Source organism: Tenrec ecaudatus, chromosome 2 (assembly GCF_050624435.1).
Source record: "Tenrec ecaudatus isolate mTenEca1 chromosome 2, mTenEca1.hap1, whole genome shotgun sequence".
NCBI classification, from domain to species: Eukaryota; Metazoa; Chordata; class Mammalia; order Afrosoricida; family Tenrecidae; genus Tenrec; species Tenrec ecaudatus.
In genome coordinates, this window is record NC_134531.1 from 97,001,404 (window position 1) to 97,016,000 (window position 14,597).

A 14,597-nucleotide genomic window follows, 5' to 3' on the forward strand; every position below is an offset into this window, starting at 1 on the left:
AGACTTTACCAAAAAGGAGAAAAGACAAGACAGGGACTGGGAAAATACCTTTGGAAACCGTGTATCTGACAAGAATCTATTAACATATAAAAGTGTACATGTAGAAATTGTTAACTTGGTGTTTGCTTTGCTGTGCACATTATCAAAAGCAAAGCCAAATGAACAGACAGAGGGGAGAGAAAAAGTCTCTACTAGAGGAGACAGGGAAACACTGGGGGACAGGTCACACTGCCTCCCAAGGGGCCCATAGAGTTCCCTTCACGGGAAAACAGTCACTCAACTAGTAAGGCAACATTAAATTGTCCTCATCCTCTTCTTAACAAAATGATGATCAATTTCCCACTGATTTCAAGAATGAGTAATACTGTTGTTAGAATGCAATCCTAGATTTATAGTCTATAAATAGAAAGGAGATTTTCCAAATATCCAACCTAGTTGTTATTTGTTAATACTGACATTTAGAAAGAATTCTAAGTAATTGTGGGGAATTTTCTTCACTACATTACATTTGAGGAAAATGGTACTCTCTTATGTGGGGACAAACGTTTTGAAGGACAATTTGGCAGTAGCTATCAAATCTTTAAATGTAAATGCCTTTTGTCCTCATGGAGCCCTGCTGGTTGGATACATGTGGGGCTGCTGCTAACTGCAATGTCAGCAGTTCAGAACCACCAGCTGCTTTTTCTGAGAAAGCAGAGGCTTTCTACTTCAGGAAAGAGTCCCAGTCTCCGAAACCAAGGGGCAGTTCTACCCTGTCTGATAGGGTTGCTATGAGTTCGCATCCACTTGATGATGGCAACATCTGAGTTTCTCTCAACAATTCAATTTCTAATAGATTTATAAATTCATTTGCACACTTACCTTTGTACAAGGGTATTTATGGCATCACAATTTACCAACAAGGAAAAAGAACTGGCAGCTACTTAAAAGCCCATGAATAAATGTGCTTCTGAATTTCAGACATACAGGAAACTACATGGGATATGCAGCTGTGTGTAAGGGGACCTGTTGAAAAGACCCAGTCCCTGTTCGCGTCTGTTGTACAGGGACTACAGACATTGGTTCAGTGCTGCTGGGGAGCTTTCTCTGGGCTCTCCACACATCCAACACTAGATCCCATCCATCGTTTTGCTGTGATGCAAACATACAATCGATGTCTTCTAGTTCTTTGTGTTACATATTTTAACTGTTACAAATGTACAATTTGCCAGATGCAAAAATCAATGACAAAGTATTTGTTAAAATTTCAATTATTCTTGGTTTAACCATTTTCCGTAATGGAGTTATAAAAAAACAACAACCAACCCATCATATCATTGTAAACGAGGGTTAGTGCCGAGTGGAAACCCAAAGCCCATCTGTAGGGAACTGGACACCCCCTTACAGAAGGGTCGAGCCAGTCAGGATGCAGTGTAGCAATGATGAAACATACAACTTTTTTCTAGTTCCTAAATGCTTCCTCTTTCCCCCTCACCCTGACCATCATGATACCAATTCTACCTTAAAAATCTGGCTAGACCAGCGGATGTACACTGGTACAGATAGGAAGTGGAAACACAGGGAATCCAGGGTGGATGATACCTTCACGTCCAGTGGTAAGAGTGGCAATACTGGGTGTAGGGAAGGTGGAGTAGAAAGGGGGAACCGATTACAGGGATCTACAAATAACCTCCTCCCTGGGGGATGGGCAACAGAAAAGTGGGTGAAGAGAGACATCGGACAGTGTAAGATATGACTAATACTTTATAAATTATCAAGGGTTAATGAGGGAGGGGAAGTGGGGAGGGAGGGGGAAAATGAGGAGCTGATGCCAAGGGCTCAAGTAGAAAGCAAATGTTTTGAGAATGATGATGGCAACAAATGTACAAATGTGCTTGACACACGGATGTATGTATGGATTGTGTTAAGAGTTGTACGAGTCCCCAATAAAATGATTTAGAAAAACAAACAAACAAACAAAAAACCATCAAGCCAATTATCCATAAAGCTAGTACTTCCATACTATTTGGAAATGTATTGTTTCCAAATATTTTTCGATTTACTGTTTAGTTTGGAAAAAACGGCAAGATGAACACTTGTTCTAAGGGCCACGTGACACACACAGTGAAACAAAGACATCATTTTAAAGCGACTGTCAGCACTTACCTGATTCTTTGCCAACGCCCATCTGGTTTCCAACAGACTCAACTACCTGCCTAGAAGAGAGTGTTTTCAAAGCCAGGTAATCGTAGCCTGCATTTGTCAGCCGATAGCCTTGGACAGCTACATGAATAAAGGAAAGATTACTTTATAGTTAATTGCACCACCAAGAAACAACAGCTCCAGACATGAGAACTACACATGTAATGTGTGCCACAGTGTCAAGTCTGACTTGAATGACCTAATGGGTCTGAGCAGAAATGCCACCTGGGGCTTCCAAATGCTCTAATCTTTTAGAAAGGCCACTGCCCCATCTTTCTCGATGGAGCAGCTGGTGGGTTTGGACCACTGACCTTTTTTGGTTTGGAGCTGAGCACAATCAGAGTTCCTTCCTAGTTTGCATTTCTTCTCTCAAAATGTGACCTGAAACTGATTGATGCCTGTATGCAAATGCATCTTTGTCACTGGTTTTGTGACAAGATAATTTTTAAAAGTGAAATAAAGTATAAATTCAACAATTTTTACACTTGACCAATTCCATTTGACCAGCTCACTTCATGCCCTTGACTTTAATAATAAAGAATTTGTACCTGTATTTTGAATAGCTGTTTTTCATTTTATTTCCTTCGTAAACTCCGCTTTATTGTTAAAACTCACCTTTCTCCACAGATGGTCAGATAAGTACTGCTCTAGAGTTCTCTGGTGAGTACATTTCCCAATATCTCTACTCTAAATGCTTTTTTGCAACATGAACTTGGGGTTCCCCTATGGTTAACTCCGCCATACCCCGCCCCCGCCCCATGATCTAGGTGAACCCCTGACTGTATGACCAACAGAATACACAGAGGTATGCTTTATCACTTATAGGTCTAGCACATCAGCTGGTCTAGCAACTTCCACTATCTTGTCTATCTTCAGACACCTGTTTTTGGAGAAGCTACCCCACTGCCAATGAGTGGATTCCAACTCACAGACCCAATAGAACAGAGCAGGACTGCTCTATAGGGTTTCAAGAGCTACATATCTCAGAAGGAAGCAAACCGCCTCATCGTTCTTCTGTGGAGCAGCTGGTGGGCTTGGACTGCCAACCTTTTGGTGAGTAGACCAACACTTAACCCATGACTCCACCATGGCTCCTTCTGGGGAAGCCAGTCACATGAAAAAGTAGAAATAGTAACTCAAAATACTTACTTTTATAAAGTGTGTATAAGTAATTGTGGTGAAGAAAGCTGATATTACCTGGCTATCGAGAGATATAGCGTCTGGAGACTTAAAGGCTTGAAAGTAAACAAGCTGCCATCTAGCTCAGAAGCAACAAAGCCCACATGGAAGCAGCACACCAACATGTGTGATCAGGAAGGGTCGAGGGGATCAGGTTTCAAGCACCAAAGGCAGGGGGGAAAAATATCATTGTGAATGAGGGGAGTCCATGATGGGGACCCAATGCCCATCTGTAGACAACTGGACATCCCTTGCAGAGGGATAGTGGGGAGGAGATGAGTCACTCAGGGTTCAGTGTAGCAATAATGAAACTCACAACCTTCCTCTGGTTAGACCAGAGGATGTACACCATACAGACGGGATCTGGAAACACAGGGAATCTAGGACGGATGAACCCCTCAGGACCAATGGTTTGAGTGGCGATACCGGGAGGGAAAGGGGGGGGTAGAAAGGGAGAACCGATCATGGGGATCTACAAATAACCTCCTCTCTGGGGGATGGGCAACAGAAAAGTGGGTAAGGGAGATGCCAGGCACTGTAATATACGATAAAACATTAATTTATAAATTATTAAGGATTCAGGAGGGAGGAGGGAGTGGGGAGGGAAGGGGAGTGAAAAAAGGAAAATGAGGAGCTGATTCTAGGAACCCAAGCGGAAGGCGAATTTTGAGAATGATGAGGGCAACAAGTGTGCTTTACTCAATTGATGTATGTATGGCTTGTGCTAAGAGTTGTATGAGCCCCAATAAAATGATTAAAAAATATCCTTCCAAGATTTGTAGCTCTTGAAACCTGGTAGAGCAATTCTACTCTGTTCTATTGGGTCTCTATGAGTTGGAATCCCAACTGTGGGAAATTGGACATCCCCTGGCAGAAGGGCCATGGAGAGGAGACAAGTCAGTCAGGGTGCAGTGTAGCAATGATGAAACATACAATTTTTCTCTAGTTCTTGAATGCTTCCTCTCCCCCCAACTATCATGATCCCAATTCTACCTTACAAATCCGGCTAGACCGGAGGATGTACACTGCTACAGATAGGAACTGGAAACACAGGGAATCCAGGGTGGATGATACCATCACGTCCAGTGGTAAGAGTGGCAATACCGGAGGGTGGAGGGAAGGAGAGGGAGGAAGGGGGAACAGATTACAAGGATCTACATATAACCTCCTCCCTGGGGGATGGACAGCAGAGTAGTGGGCGAAGGGAGACGTCAGACAGTGTAAGACATGACAAAATAATAATAATTTATAAATTATTAAGGGTTCATGAGTGAGGGGGGGAGTGGGAATGGAGGGGGAAAAATGAGGAGTTGATACCAAGGGCTGAAGAAGAAAGCAAATGTTTTGAGAATGATGAGGGAAACAAATGTACAAAAGTGCTTGACCCAAGGATATATGTATGGATTGTGGTAAGAGCTGTATGAGCCCCCAATAAAATGATTTAAAAATACTTACTTTTAGTGCGCTCCCACGCTATGAGCTTATGCTTCACCAATTCTCTTAAAACTTTATTGCAGCCACCGTGTTTAAGGCTGGCTATAGAAGCAACCAAACTGCAGGGAACTATTTCATGATTTTTCATCCCCATTTCAACCTGAAATTAAAAGGATCGTTATGTGATTATAATCACCACAGAGCCATTGTAAATCAAAACCTTGCTAAAAAAATTTACTTCTACTTGAAATTTCTCTGACCATGCATTTCTTCCACCAGTTTAAAGTATAATTATCTCTTCCTTTGAATGTATTTTTTTATCATAACGTAACATATAATGACTGAATAACTGATACTCATATAATCTCCTTACCAACTATATGTAATTCAAGGAAATTTGGAGAGCTTAATTTGGAGCACTCAATACTAAAGTACATTAGCATCTAAACATATGCCTTTTAAAACTACGAGATCTTCAAAAATTTCATAGGAAAATTCCATCATCTTTCAATTCATGTTTCCATAAACTGTCTGAAGACCCCCCTCCACCACCACCACACACACACATTCTCCACTCCGAGAGTTTATCATCTAATTTTGGAGATAGAAATTGTATATAGCTATTAGAAGCTAAGAAGGAATAAATGGTCTAAAATCCACAGGGCAGAAGGATTATAAAGATCTCTAGGTGAGGGACTAGTTTTACGATTTTAGTAATACTTGAGATGGACTGTGAGAGATGCAGGCATATCAGGAATGCAGGCAAGGGCTATCAAGATGTCAAGGTGAGGGGGAAGGACGCAGATGTGGCACATATCCAGAAACCACAGTGCGTCGCGAACAGCTGCTATCTTGGCAGGTCAGATGGGGGGCATGCAGGGTTCACGAGGAGAAAGCTGGAAGAGATTCTTCTGCAAGAATGATAAGGCTTTCAGACTTAGACCAGGAATTTAGATTTTATATCACAGAAAGTATATGTTAAACGGGAGGTACACGAGCAGAGTTGATATGGGAATCAGTGTTGCAGAAATATGTAAAGCAGTTTAGAGAAGGCAAAAACCGAAGCTGTGTTTGGACACGGAGAAACGGAAACAACTCAGGGCACAGGGCGGTGGTAACAGAAGGAGAAACTGAGACTCTTCCCTAGCAGTAGGGAGAACAGGCAATGGCTGGATGTGGGCGGTAGTGAACTAAGAGTCAGAGTTGAAAGTCAAGGGAGGAGGAGCGGGGAGGGAGGGGAATAAAAGAGGACCTGATGCAGAGGGCTTAAATGGAGAGCAAATGCTTTGAAAATGATTAGGGCAAAGAATGTACGGATGTGCTTTATACAATGGATGGATGTATACAATGGATGGATTGTGATAAGAGTTGTATGAGCCCCTAATAAAAGGTTTTTTTTTCTTTAAAAAAGAGCACATTTTACAACGATTGAGTTTGTTTGGGGGAGGCTTGGGAAAAAAGGGAGAGGGTAGCAAAGTTGATGAATTCAGTTTCAGAACATGAGGTACTGGAAGATCCTCTAGTTCAGTGGTTCTCAACCTTCCTAATGCTGCGACCCTTTAATACAGTCTGCATGTTGTGATGACCCCCACCCAACCATACATTATTTTCCTTGCTACTTCATACTGCTATGAATCAGGTGACCCCTGCGAAAGGGTCGTGACCCACAGGTCGAAAACCGCTGCTCTAGGTGAAGCTGTACAAAGGAGAGCTGGAAGCGCAGGTCTGTACTCGGGAATAAAGTTTTAATTCGCACCGAGGAAGAGATAATGGAGGAAGGAGAAGGGCTGGAGGCTGGAATGTTGTGGAAAGTTCACCGTGGAGAAAGAGAGACAGCCCCCAAAGTGATTATTGAGAAGGCAGACGAGTCAGAGCCAGGGCGCACTGCGGGTGCTCTGGTGACGCACGCCAGTGACCAAGTCTGGGTTTTTATGTCACTCCTTGAGGAGTCCTGGTGGCGTAGTGGTTACACTGTGGGCTGCTACCCCCAAGATCTGCAGTTTGAAGCTACTCCCGTAAAGAGGTGAGAGTCTCAGAAACCCACAGGGGCAGTTTTACCCTGTCTTAGAGGGTTGCTCTGAATAAGTACTGACTCATTGGCAGTGAGAAAATCAATCCTTGGTGAACTTAAAAAATGGGGAGTGAAAGTATATTGAGATATCACCAAACCTTTACACTTTAAACCTACTCATCTTCCATGTTTTGTAACACACCTCCCTGGCATTCCACCCCACCTCCTAACACACATACGTTTGTAAACTACTACTTCTGCGGCCGCATGTGCTGAGTGAATGCAATGAGGCTGCGGAGAAGAAAAGTATCTTTCAGAGTGGACTGCAGGTATTCAGAGAGTCCAACTGAACGAAAGGGAGAGAATGAAGTATTTCCTAAATTTTATAGTGATTTTGGTATGGTAATTTATGCCTAATTTCAAAACAAATGAAAACACAAAAGTCTAAAGAATAGGTGTGCCTCATATTACATTACTCTTGCTACACAATTATATATCGGTGGTACTTATCAGGGCTCACTCATTACCAAGCAGAGGTTTTTGTCACTTCCCTGTTTAAAATCATTTGGGGCTTAGCTCATACTTAGAATGCATTGGATAGTCTTACCAATGTTTGCAAGGTAAGTAATACATGACCTTTTGCAACCCATCAGTGTCTGGTTCACTATGACCCAGGCACACCGGCCTTTCCATTACTGAAACATTCCAAGGTATTTGCTGTCTAAGTCTTTGCACTTACCTCCAACAACTCTTCCAAGAACTTCACTGGACAGCCTCCATCTCACTCACTCTTCCTCCTCTAACCCCTATACTCCTAACAATCCACCCCTACCACGGCTAACTTGGAGTGACCCTAAATAGAGTTTCCAAGGCTGCAAATTTTTCCTGATACAGATAACATCATCTTTCTCTTGCAGAGAGGCTGGTGGGTTTGAACTGCCAACTTTTCAGGTATCTCTCGTACATTCTCTATTTGGCAAATATGAATGTCCTAACAAGTGCCAGTTAGTTTTTCTTCTTAAGACTTTGTAGACGTCGGTATTTGGCTTAATTTTCCAGAAATAGATCGCCTTTCTTCCTATCCTGTCTTAAGTCTGGAAAGTCTCCCGAAACACGTCCATCATGGGGTAGCCTTGCTGTTGTTTGAAACAATGGTGCGTATTTTCCAGCATCAGAGCAACCCCAAGCTACAGACAGAGGTGTGCTGGTGGTTTACTTCGGGAAGATGAGCCACAGAGAAGCTCAATGAAGAGCAGTGTCTGACCCAGTGCAGAAAGATAAGCTCCTCGGGTTGGAAGGCATTTGAAAAATGAACGGCAAAGAGCGGCCTCCTTAGCAGAGTCCATTTGAATTACATAGGTGGAGCAGCGCTTTAAAGACTTCCATTGGCTAAAGTGGCACTACTTAAAATGAGGGGAGGCGGGAAGCTGCAGTCATCCACTGGTAGTAAAAAGAGAACGTATGAAATATAAATCGAGGACAACTGGACAGCATCAAAATGAAAATGGAACACATAGAGATGGCTATCTGAGGTATTAGTGAGCGAAAATAAACTGTACTGGCCAGTCTGAATCTGACAATCATATGGTCGACTGCTGGGAGTGACTAACTGGAGAGGAGTGGCATCACATCCATCATTAAAGAAAGGGGCATTTCAAGATCTATCCTGAAGGACAAGGATGTCAGGGATGGCATAATATCCATATGCCCATACAGAAGATCGAGCAGTCCCAGAAGAGCTGTGGGTTGTGTCGGACTGCTAACCACAGTGTTGGTGGCTCCAGCCCACTGGCTCACACGGGGAAACGATAAAGCTGTCTGCTCCTGTAAAGACTTAGTCTTGCAAATTCTCTATAGGTCGCTGACATGGAATCCACTCAATGGTGGTAGGTTAGAAGGAAGTCATGTCGTATGACTATTATTCAAATTTACATACTAACCACCAATGTCAAAGATGAGGAAAAAATGAAGTTTTACAAACTTGTACTCTCTGAAATTGACCAAACATAAAGAACATACATGAAGAAATCAAATGGTTGGTTAAGCGAAAGGAAAGAAAGAAAACACCAAAGAGATATCAAAAGAGACTCTGAAACAAATGTAGGATATCTAAAGTGAATGAAAGAAATGATGCAACAGAGCTGAAGAGAAGAGTTCGAAGATAAAAAGAGTATAATGAAATGTGCAAAAGCCTGGCATTTTAAATCCAAATGGGTAGACCATGCTTGGCATTTCTGTCAGAAAGAGCTAAGAAAAAAACTCAAGTCTCAGGTTGCAATATTAAACGATTCTATAGGTAAAATACTGAAACACATAAGAAGCATAAAAAGGAGATGGAAGGACTACAGAATCACTGTACCAAAAAGTATTAGTTAACATTTAACTATTTCATGAGGTAGCATATGATTAAGAACCAACGACACTAAAAAATAAGTCCCAAGCTTAAAGGCCTTAGCCAAAAACAAGGCTTCAAGAATTGACGGAATACCAATTGAAATATTTCAACAAACAGATTCAGAGCTAGAGGTGCTCAGCCATCTATGCCAAGAAGTTTAGAAAAGACAGCTATCTGGTCAACAGACTGGAAGAGATCCACATTCATGTTCAGTCCAAGAGAGGTGACCCAACAGAATGGAGACACTGTCAAATAATATCACTAGTACTACAAACAACCAAAATGCCGAAGATAATTCAAAACCCAGTTGCAGCAGTGTATCAACAGGGAACTGTCAGAAATTCAAGCCAGATTCTGAAGAGAATGTCAAAAAGAGGGCTATCACGGAATCATACAAATCTTGGCTCAGAGCAGGATAGCTGAGAATACCTGTGTTTAATTGACTGTGAAAGGTAGCTGACTGTGCGGATCATAACAAACCACGGAGAACACTTTAAATCATGTGAAATTCCAGAATACTTAATAGTGTTCATGTGGATCCTATACATAGACCAAGAGGCAATCATTCAAACAAAACAAGGGGAAAGTGCATGGTTGAAAACCAGGAAAGCTATTTTATCTTCTCACCATGCAATCTGCGTGGCAAGCCCCAGTGGTGCTGTCGGTTCAAACCGACCAGCTGCTCTGTGGGAGAAAGTGAGGCTGTCAGGTCCTGTAAGACTTTAGTCTTGGAAACCACTATGATGTAGAATCAACTGTATAGTGGCGGTGTTTTTTGTTTGTATGCTGAGCCAATAATCTGAGAAGCTGGAGTCTAAGAAGTATGAAGTACCAGGGTAAGAGGAAGAATGATCAAAAACCTGTGATATGCATATGTTACAAACTTGCTTGCTGAAAACAGAGGAGTTGAAGCACTTACTACGGAACACCAAAGAATATAGTCTTCAATATGTATTACACCTCAACATACAGAAAGCAAAAACTCCACAGCTAGTCAAGTGACATCATGATGACAAGAGGTACGATGACAGCTGTCAAGGATTTCATTGTACTTGGAACCACACTCAACGCTCACAGATGCAGCAACGACGAGATCAAACGCCGTGGCATTAGGTAAATATGCCACTATAAGACCTCTGCAAGTGTGAAAAGGCAAAATGTTATTTAGAAGACGAAGGTGTGCTTGTCCCCCAGTGCTTCCAATGGCTTAAAAGGTGGACCGTGAATAAGGAAGCCCAAAGAATGCCTTTGAATTATGGTGGTGGGCGCAACCTTGGACGAATGACAGACTACTAGCACAAGGAGCGTGTTTTGTAAGGGGTACTAATTCGTATTTTGGATTTGTTATCAGGAGGGACTAGTCCTTGGGGAAGGGCTGGTCATGCTTGGTAAAGTAGAGAGGCAGGGAAAAGGGGGGGGGATCCTTAAAAGAGATGGACTGACAAACAGGGCAAAGATTGGGGGAATGGCGCACGGTTGCCTGATAGACAGGGGGTAGCTATGGATTAGAACTGAGTGGATGGCGTCTAACAAGACTCCACGTATAGACACACAAACCTTCTCTGAGAGTCCGATTTAAAAGCAGAATCCCCTCCAGCCCCACCCTTCCTACTCCAACTTTTACAACTTCCAGGCCCTTACTGTCCTGTCGTGCCGCCTTGCTCATTTATGCGGTCACTTCACTACAATCTGCCTACCTCCACTTTTGATGCCAGGTGAATCCCTGAACAACAACGGCTACGAAGAGCCCGGCAAATATGTGTTGACTGAGATAAAGGACGCGTTTGTGAATAATGAAGTCTCACAAGGTGACGTCTCGAACTCCCACCACTGGCCGGAAGCGCAGGGGCACAGAAGCAAGTGGGGCTGCTTTAGGAGCAAGGCGAGCCGAATGAGAGCAGGAGGGAGATGCTTGCTGGATCTGAGGGAAGAGTGAAGTCGCCAAGCGCGATAGTCTCCAGTCTTGAAACTGTATCTCGCGAGCACTCCAATTCCACGCCCCGGGGGCGTTCGGAGGCCGGCCCGGCTCCCGGCAAACTTGGGGAACAGGAAGAGGGGGCCCGGGGGGGAACGCCGAGGGGACAGGAGGCTTCCTTACCGCGGTCAAGACCCTGAAGTCATCCCGGCTCATGTACCGCAGCTTGGCCACATTCACCTTCCCCATGGCGGCCAACTCGGAGGACGTCCCACCGGAGCCGCGGAGCAAAGACGCGTGCGCACGGCAACCTCCGCTCACGGGCTAGCCCGGCGGATCGCGCATGCGTCGCCGCTTGTTCCAGGTCCTGGTTAGTAAGTATTCTCCGTGTCATGGGAAAATAAAACGATGTTTGCAAAAACGATGCTTGTGTCTTGTGAAGGATCTAGTCTTGTGTTTTATTTTTAAGTAATTTTTGTCATGTGACTGAGATGGCGAACTGTACAGTTTCTCTACAGTATGAGATCGTAAAGTATTTTTCTCTGTCAGGACCTCCGCCCAGGTGACTCGCCACGCCGCTGAAGACCGAGCGGTAACTGCGGGGCGGGAAGCACGTTTCAGGCCAAACAGCAGCTCCTGCTTCAGGCGAAGGGACTTCCCACAGCCGAGAGGGGACGCAGAGACGGCAGGGACTAGACAAAGACGGCCATCGAGACTGAAGCCCGCCTGCTGCTGACGCGCCTGCGCGGACAGGGGCCGCGGGGTTCGGGGCCCAGTGCGCCGGCGCCTCGTGGGGCGTGGCGGTCCCCGGCGCAGGCGTGCGTGGACTCGTGGTCCAGTGTGGCGCGTCTTGCTCTTCTGTGGTCCACTCGCATTTTCAGAAAATCGGGTGTTTTGATGGTTTAGAGACGGTCCTGTGTCGCCAGCACTTGAAGAGCGTTAGCGGGTTCTCAACGCCTCTTTAGCCAACAAAAGGTAGAGAGCTGCTGCGGGACTAGGGGACGCATACACTGCCCTTACCTGCCTGATGACAGCTGCTGTAAGGCTATCCACAGGACTTGTAGTGTTTGTGTCTTCTCTTATGTTGCCAACTATACCAAAACTCTAACTCGATGACAATGAGGTTTTTGTTTGTTTATATTTTAAACGTTTCAACACGACATTACCACGCAAAGTGTCACGCCCGACTCACAGGGACACTGGGGCAGAGAAAAAGTACCTCCTAACGTTTCTCTGGATCTCGCTCTGGAAACAGTTTGCCACGTTTCCCTCCCGGGAGGCCTGACGAGGTAGGTCCAAAAGTGGAGCTGTGGGCCAGCGAGGAAGCCCTTTAGCCAGGGCACCACCAGAGAGAGCTCTTAACTCCCGGATGGAGCATGGTGGGTCACTTCAGAGGACCTTATTCCCCACCACGGATGTTCAGTTTCTGTCCTGGCCGCTTCTCCAACATTGTAATGCAAACTTGGGAACTGTCTTTACAGAGTCGTTTTTTTTTTAAAACATTTTATTAGGGGCTCATACAACTCTTATCACAATCCACACATATACATACATCAATTGTATTAAGCACATCCGTACATTCTTTGCCCCAATCATTCTCAAAGCATTTGCTCTCCACTTAAGCCCTTTGCATCAGGTCCTCTTCACCCCCCCCCCCGCTCCCCCCTCCCTCATGAGCCCTTGGTAATTTATACATTGTTATTTTGTCATATCTTGCCCAATCCGTAGTCTCCCTTCCCCCCTTCTCTGCCGTCCATCTCCCAGGGAGGAGGTCACATGTGGATCCTTGTCATCAGTTCCCCATTTCCAACCCACTCACCCTTCACTCTCCCAGCATCGCCCCTCACACCCTTGGTCCTGAAGGTATCATCCATCCTGGATTCCCTGTGCCTCCAGTCCCCATATGCACCAGTGTACAACCTCTGCCCTATCCAGTCCTGCAAGGTATAATTCGGATCATGGTAGTTGGGGGGAGAAAGCATCCAGGATCTGGGGGAAAGCCGTGTTCTTCATCGGTACTACCTCGCACCCTGACTGACCCATCTCCTCTCCTAAACCCCTTTGCAGAGTTTTTATTTTCCACCCTCCGTGTGTGTTGCTTAGTCCTAACACAGGACTCACTTTTACAAAACACTGGTTTTGGAGGCAGGCAGCCCATTGGAATCTCCTCCTGACTGCTGTGATTTGCTCTTCCGTTTTGAAATCGCAGAAGAAAAGGTGGAGCAATCTTTGTCTCCTCTACACTTAAACCTTTGGCTTCTCTCTACTCCAAGACAATGTCTTTGATGGTCTATGCCCAACTAATGGGAAGCTCCATTTCAATGAGGTTTTCCTTTCTGTAATTTTTATCTCTGGTTACCATCGGGTTGTCTTCATCTCATGGTGACCCCATATAAAAATCGATAGAAATTTGCCTTGACCTGCAGGATAATTGGATTACTAGAATCCATTGTTGTGACCACTGAGTATTTGGAGTGCGCTCATTTTCTAAAGTGGGCTCATCTCCCTGGCACTATGTTGGCCAATAGGGTCACATAGGGCCACACTGATTTTTCAGAAGCAGATTGGAAGGCCTTTCCTCCTAATCTGCCTCAATTGCAGACAACTGACATCTGTCCACCATGGCTGATACTGTTGGTGTTTGAAGTACTTGATGATATAGATTCCTGCATTATAGAAACATGCAATATGGCAAACTGACAGATGGGTAGTAATTAATTAATTTATATTAAATCAGAAAAAGGAAATGTCAAAGGAATGGAACGCCTATTTTCTAGAGTGAAACACAAATAAGCCATTTAGCTGTCTTAGTTTTTAGTGAGCCCTGGTACCATAGTGGGCTATGTAGTGAGCTGCTAACTGCAAGTCGGAGGTTCAAACCTACCAGCTGGTTCACAGGAGAAAGATAAGGCTGTTTTCTCTCATAAAGATTTAACAGTCTTGTCAACCCAAAGGGAGCAGTTTTGCTCTGTCCTGTAGGGTCCCCATGAGTTGGAATTGAGTCAATGGCATCTAGTTTGGTTTGGGTTGGTATAGCAGCAATACCATGAGGGTGGCTTTAACAAACATTTATTTTCTCAATGTTTAGCAGGCTATAAATTTGTATTCAGGCCAGAGGACCTAGGGCAGATACAAAAATGACTGGAGGCCACATCTGACCTTCTGTCACCTTACAAATACACACACACACACACACACACACACCAAACTCAGGCCACATCTCACCTTCTGTCACCTTACAAACACACACACACACACACACACACACACACACACACACACACACACTCACTGCCATCGGGTTGATGATGATTCGTAGTGACCCTTAAGGACAGAGTAGAATTGCATCTGTGGATTTCCAAGACTAACTCTTTACAGGAATACAAAGCCTCTTCATTCTCCCTCTGGGAGACTGGTAATTTCTAACTGCTGGCCTTGCAGTTAACAGACCAAGAGGAGAATTTAACTCTACACCAACCTAA

The 14,597-nt window shown here is 44.4% G+C and overlaps 1 protein-coding gene across 1 annotated transcript in view; it reads right to left on the reverse strand.

Annotated features, from left to right (window-relative positions):
- The window catches only part of RIOK2 (RIO kinase 2), a 31,831-nt gene extending 20,376 nt beyond the window's left edge, over positions 1-11,455 (reverse strand). The window contains exons 1-3 of the mRNA XM_075541308.1: positions 11,299-11,455; positions 4,816-4,954; positions 2,146-2,262 (exon numbers count right to left, since the gene is read on the reverse strand). Of these exons, the coding sequence (XP_075397423.1) occupies positions 2,146-2,262; positions 4,816-4,954; positions 11,299-11,364 (322 nt within the window). The 5' untranslated portion in view covers positions 11,365-11,455. The remainder of the gene's footprint in view (positions 1-2,145; positions 2,263-4,815; positions 4,955-11,298) is intronic.
- Positions 11,456-14,597: the final 3,142 nt, after the last annotated feature.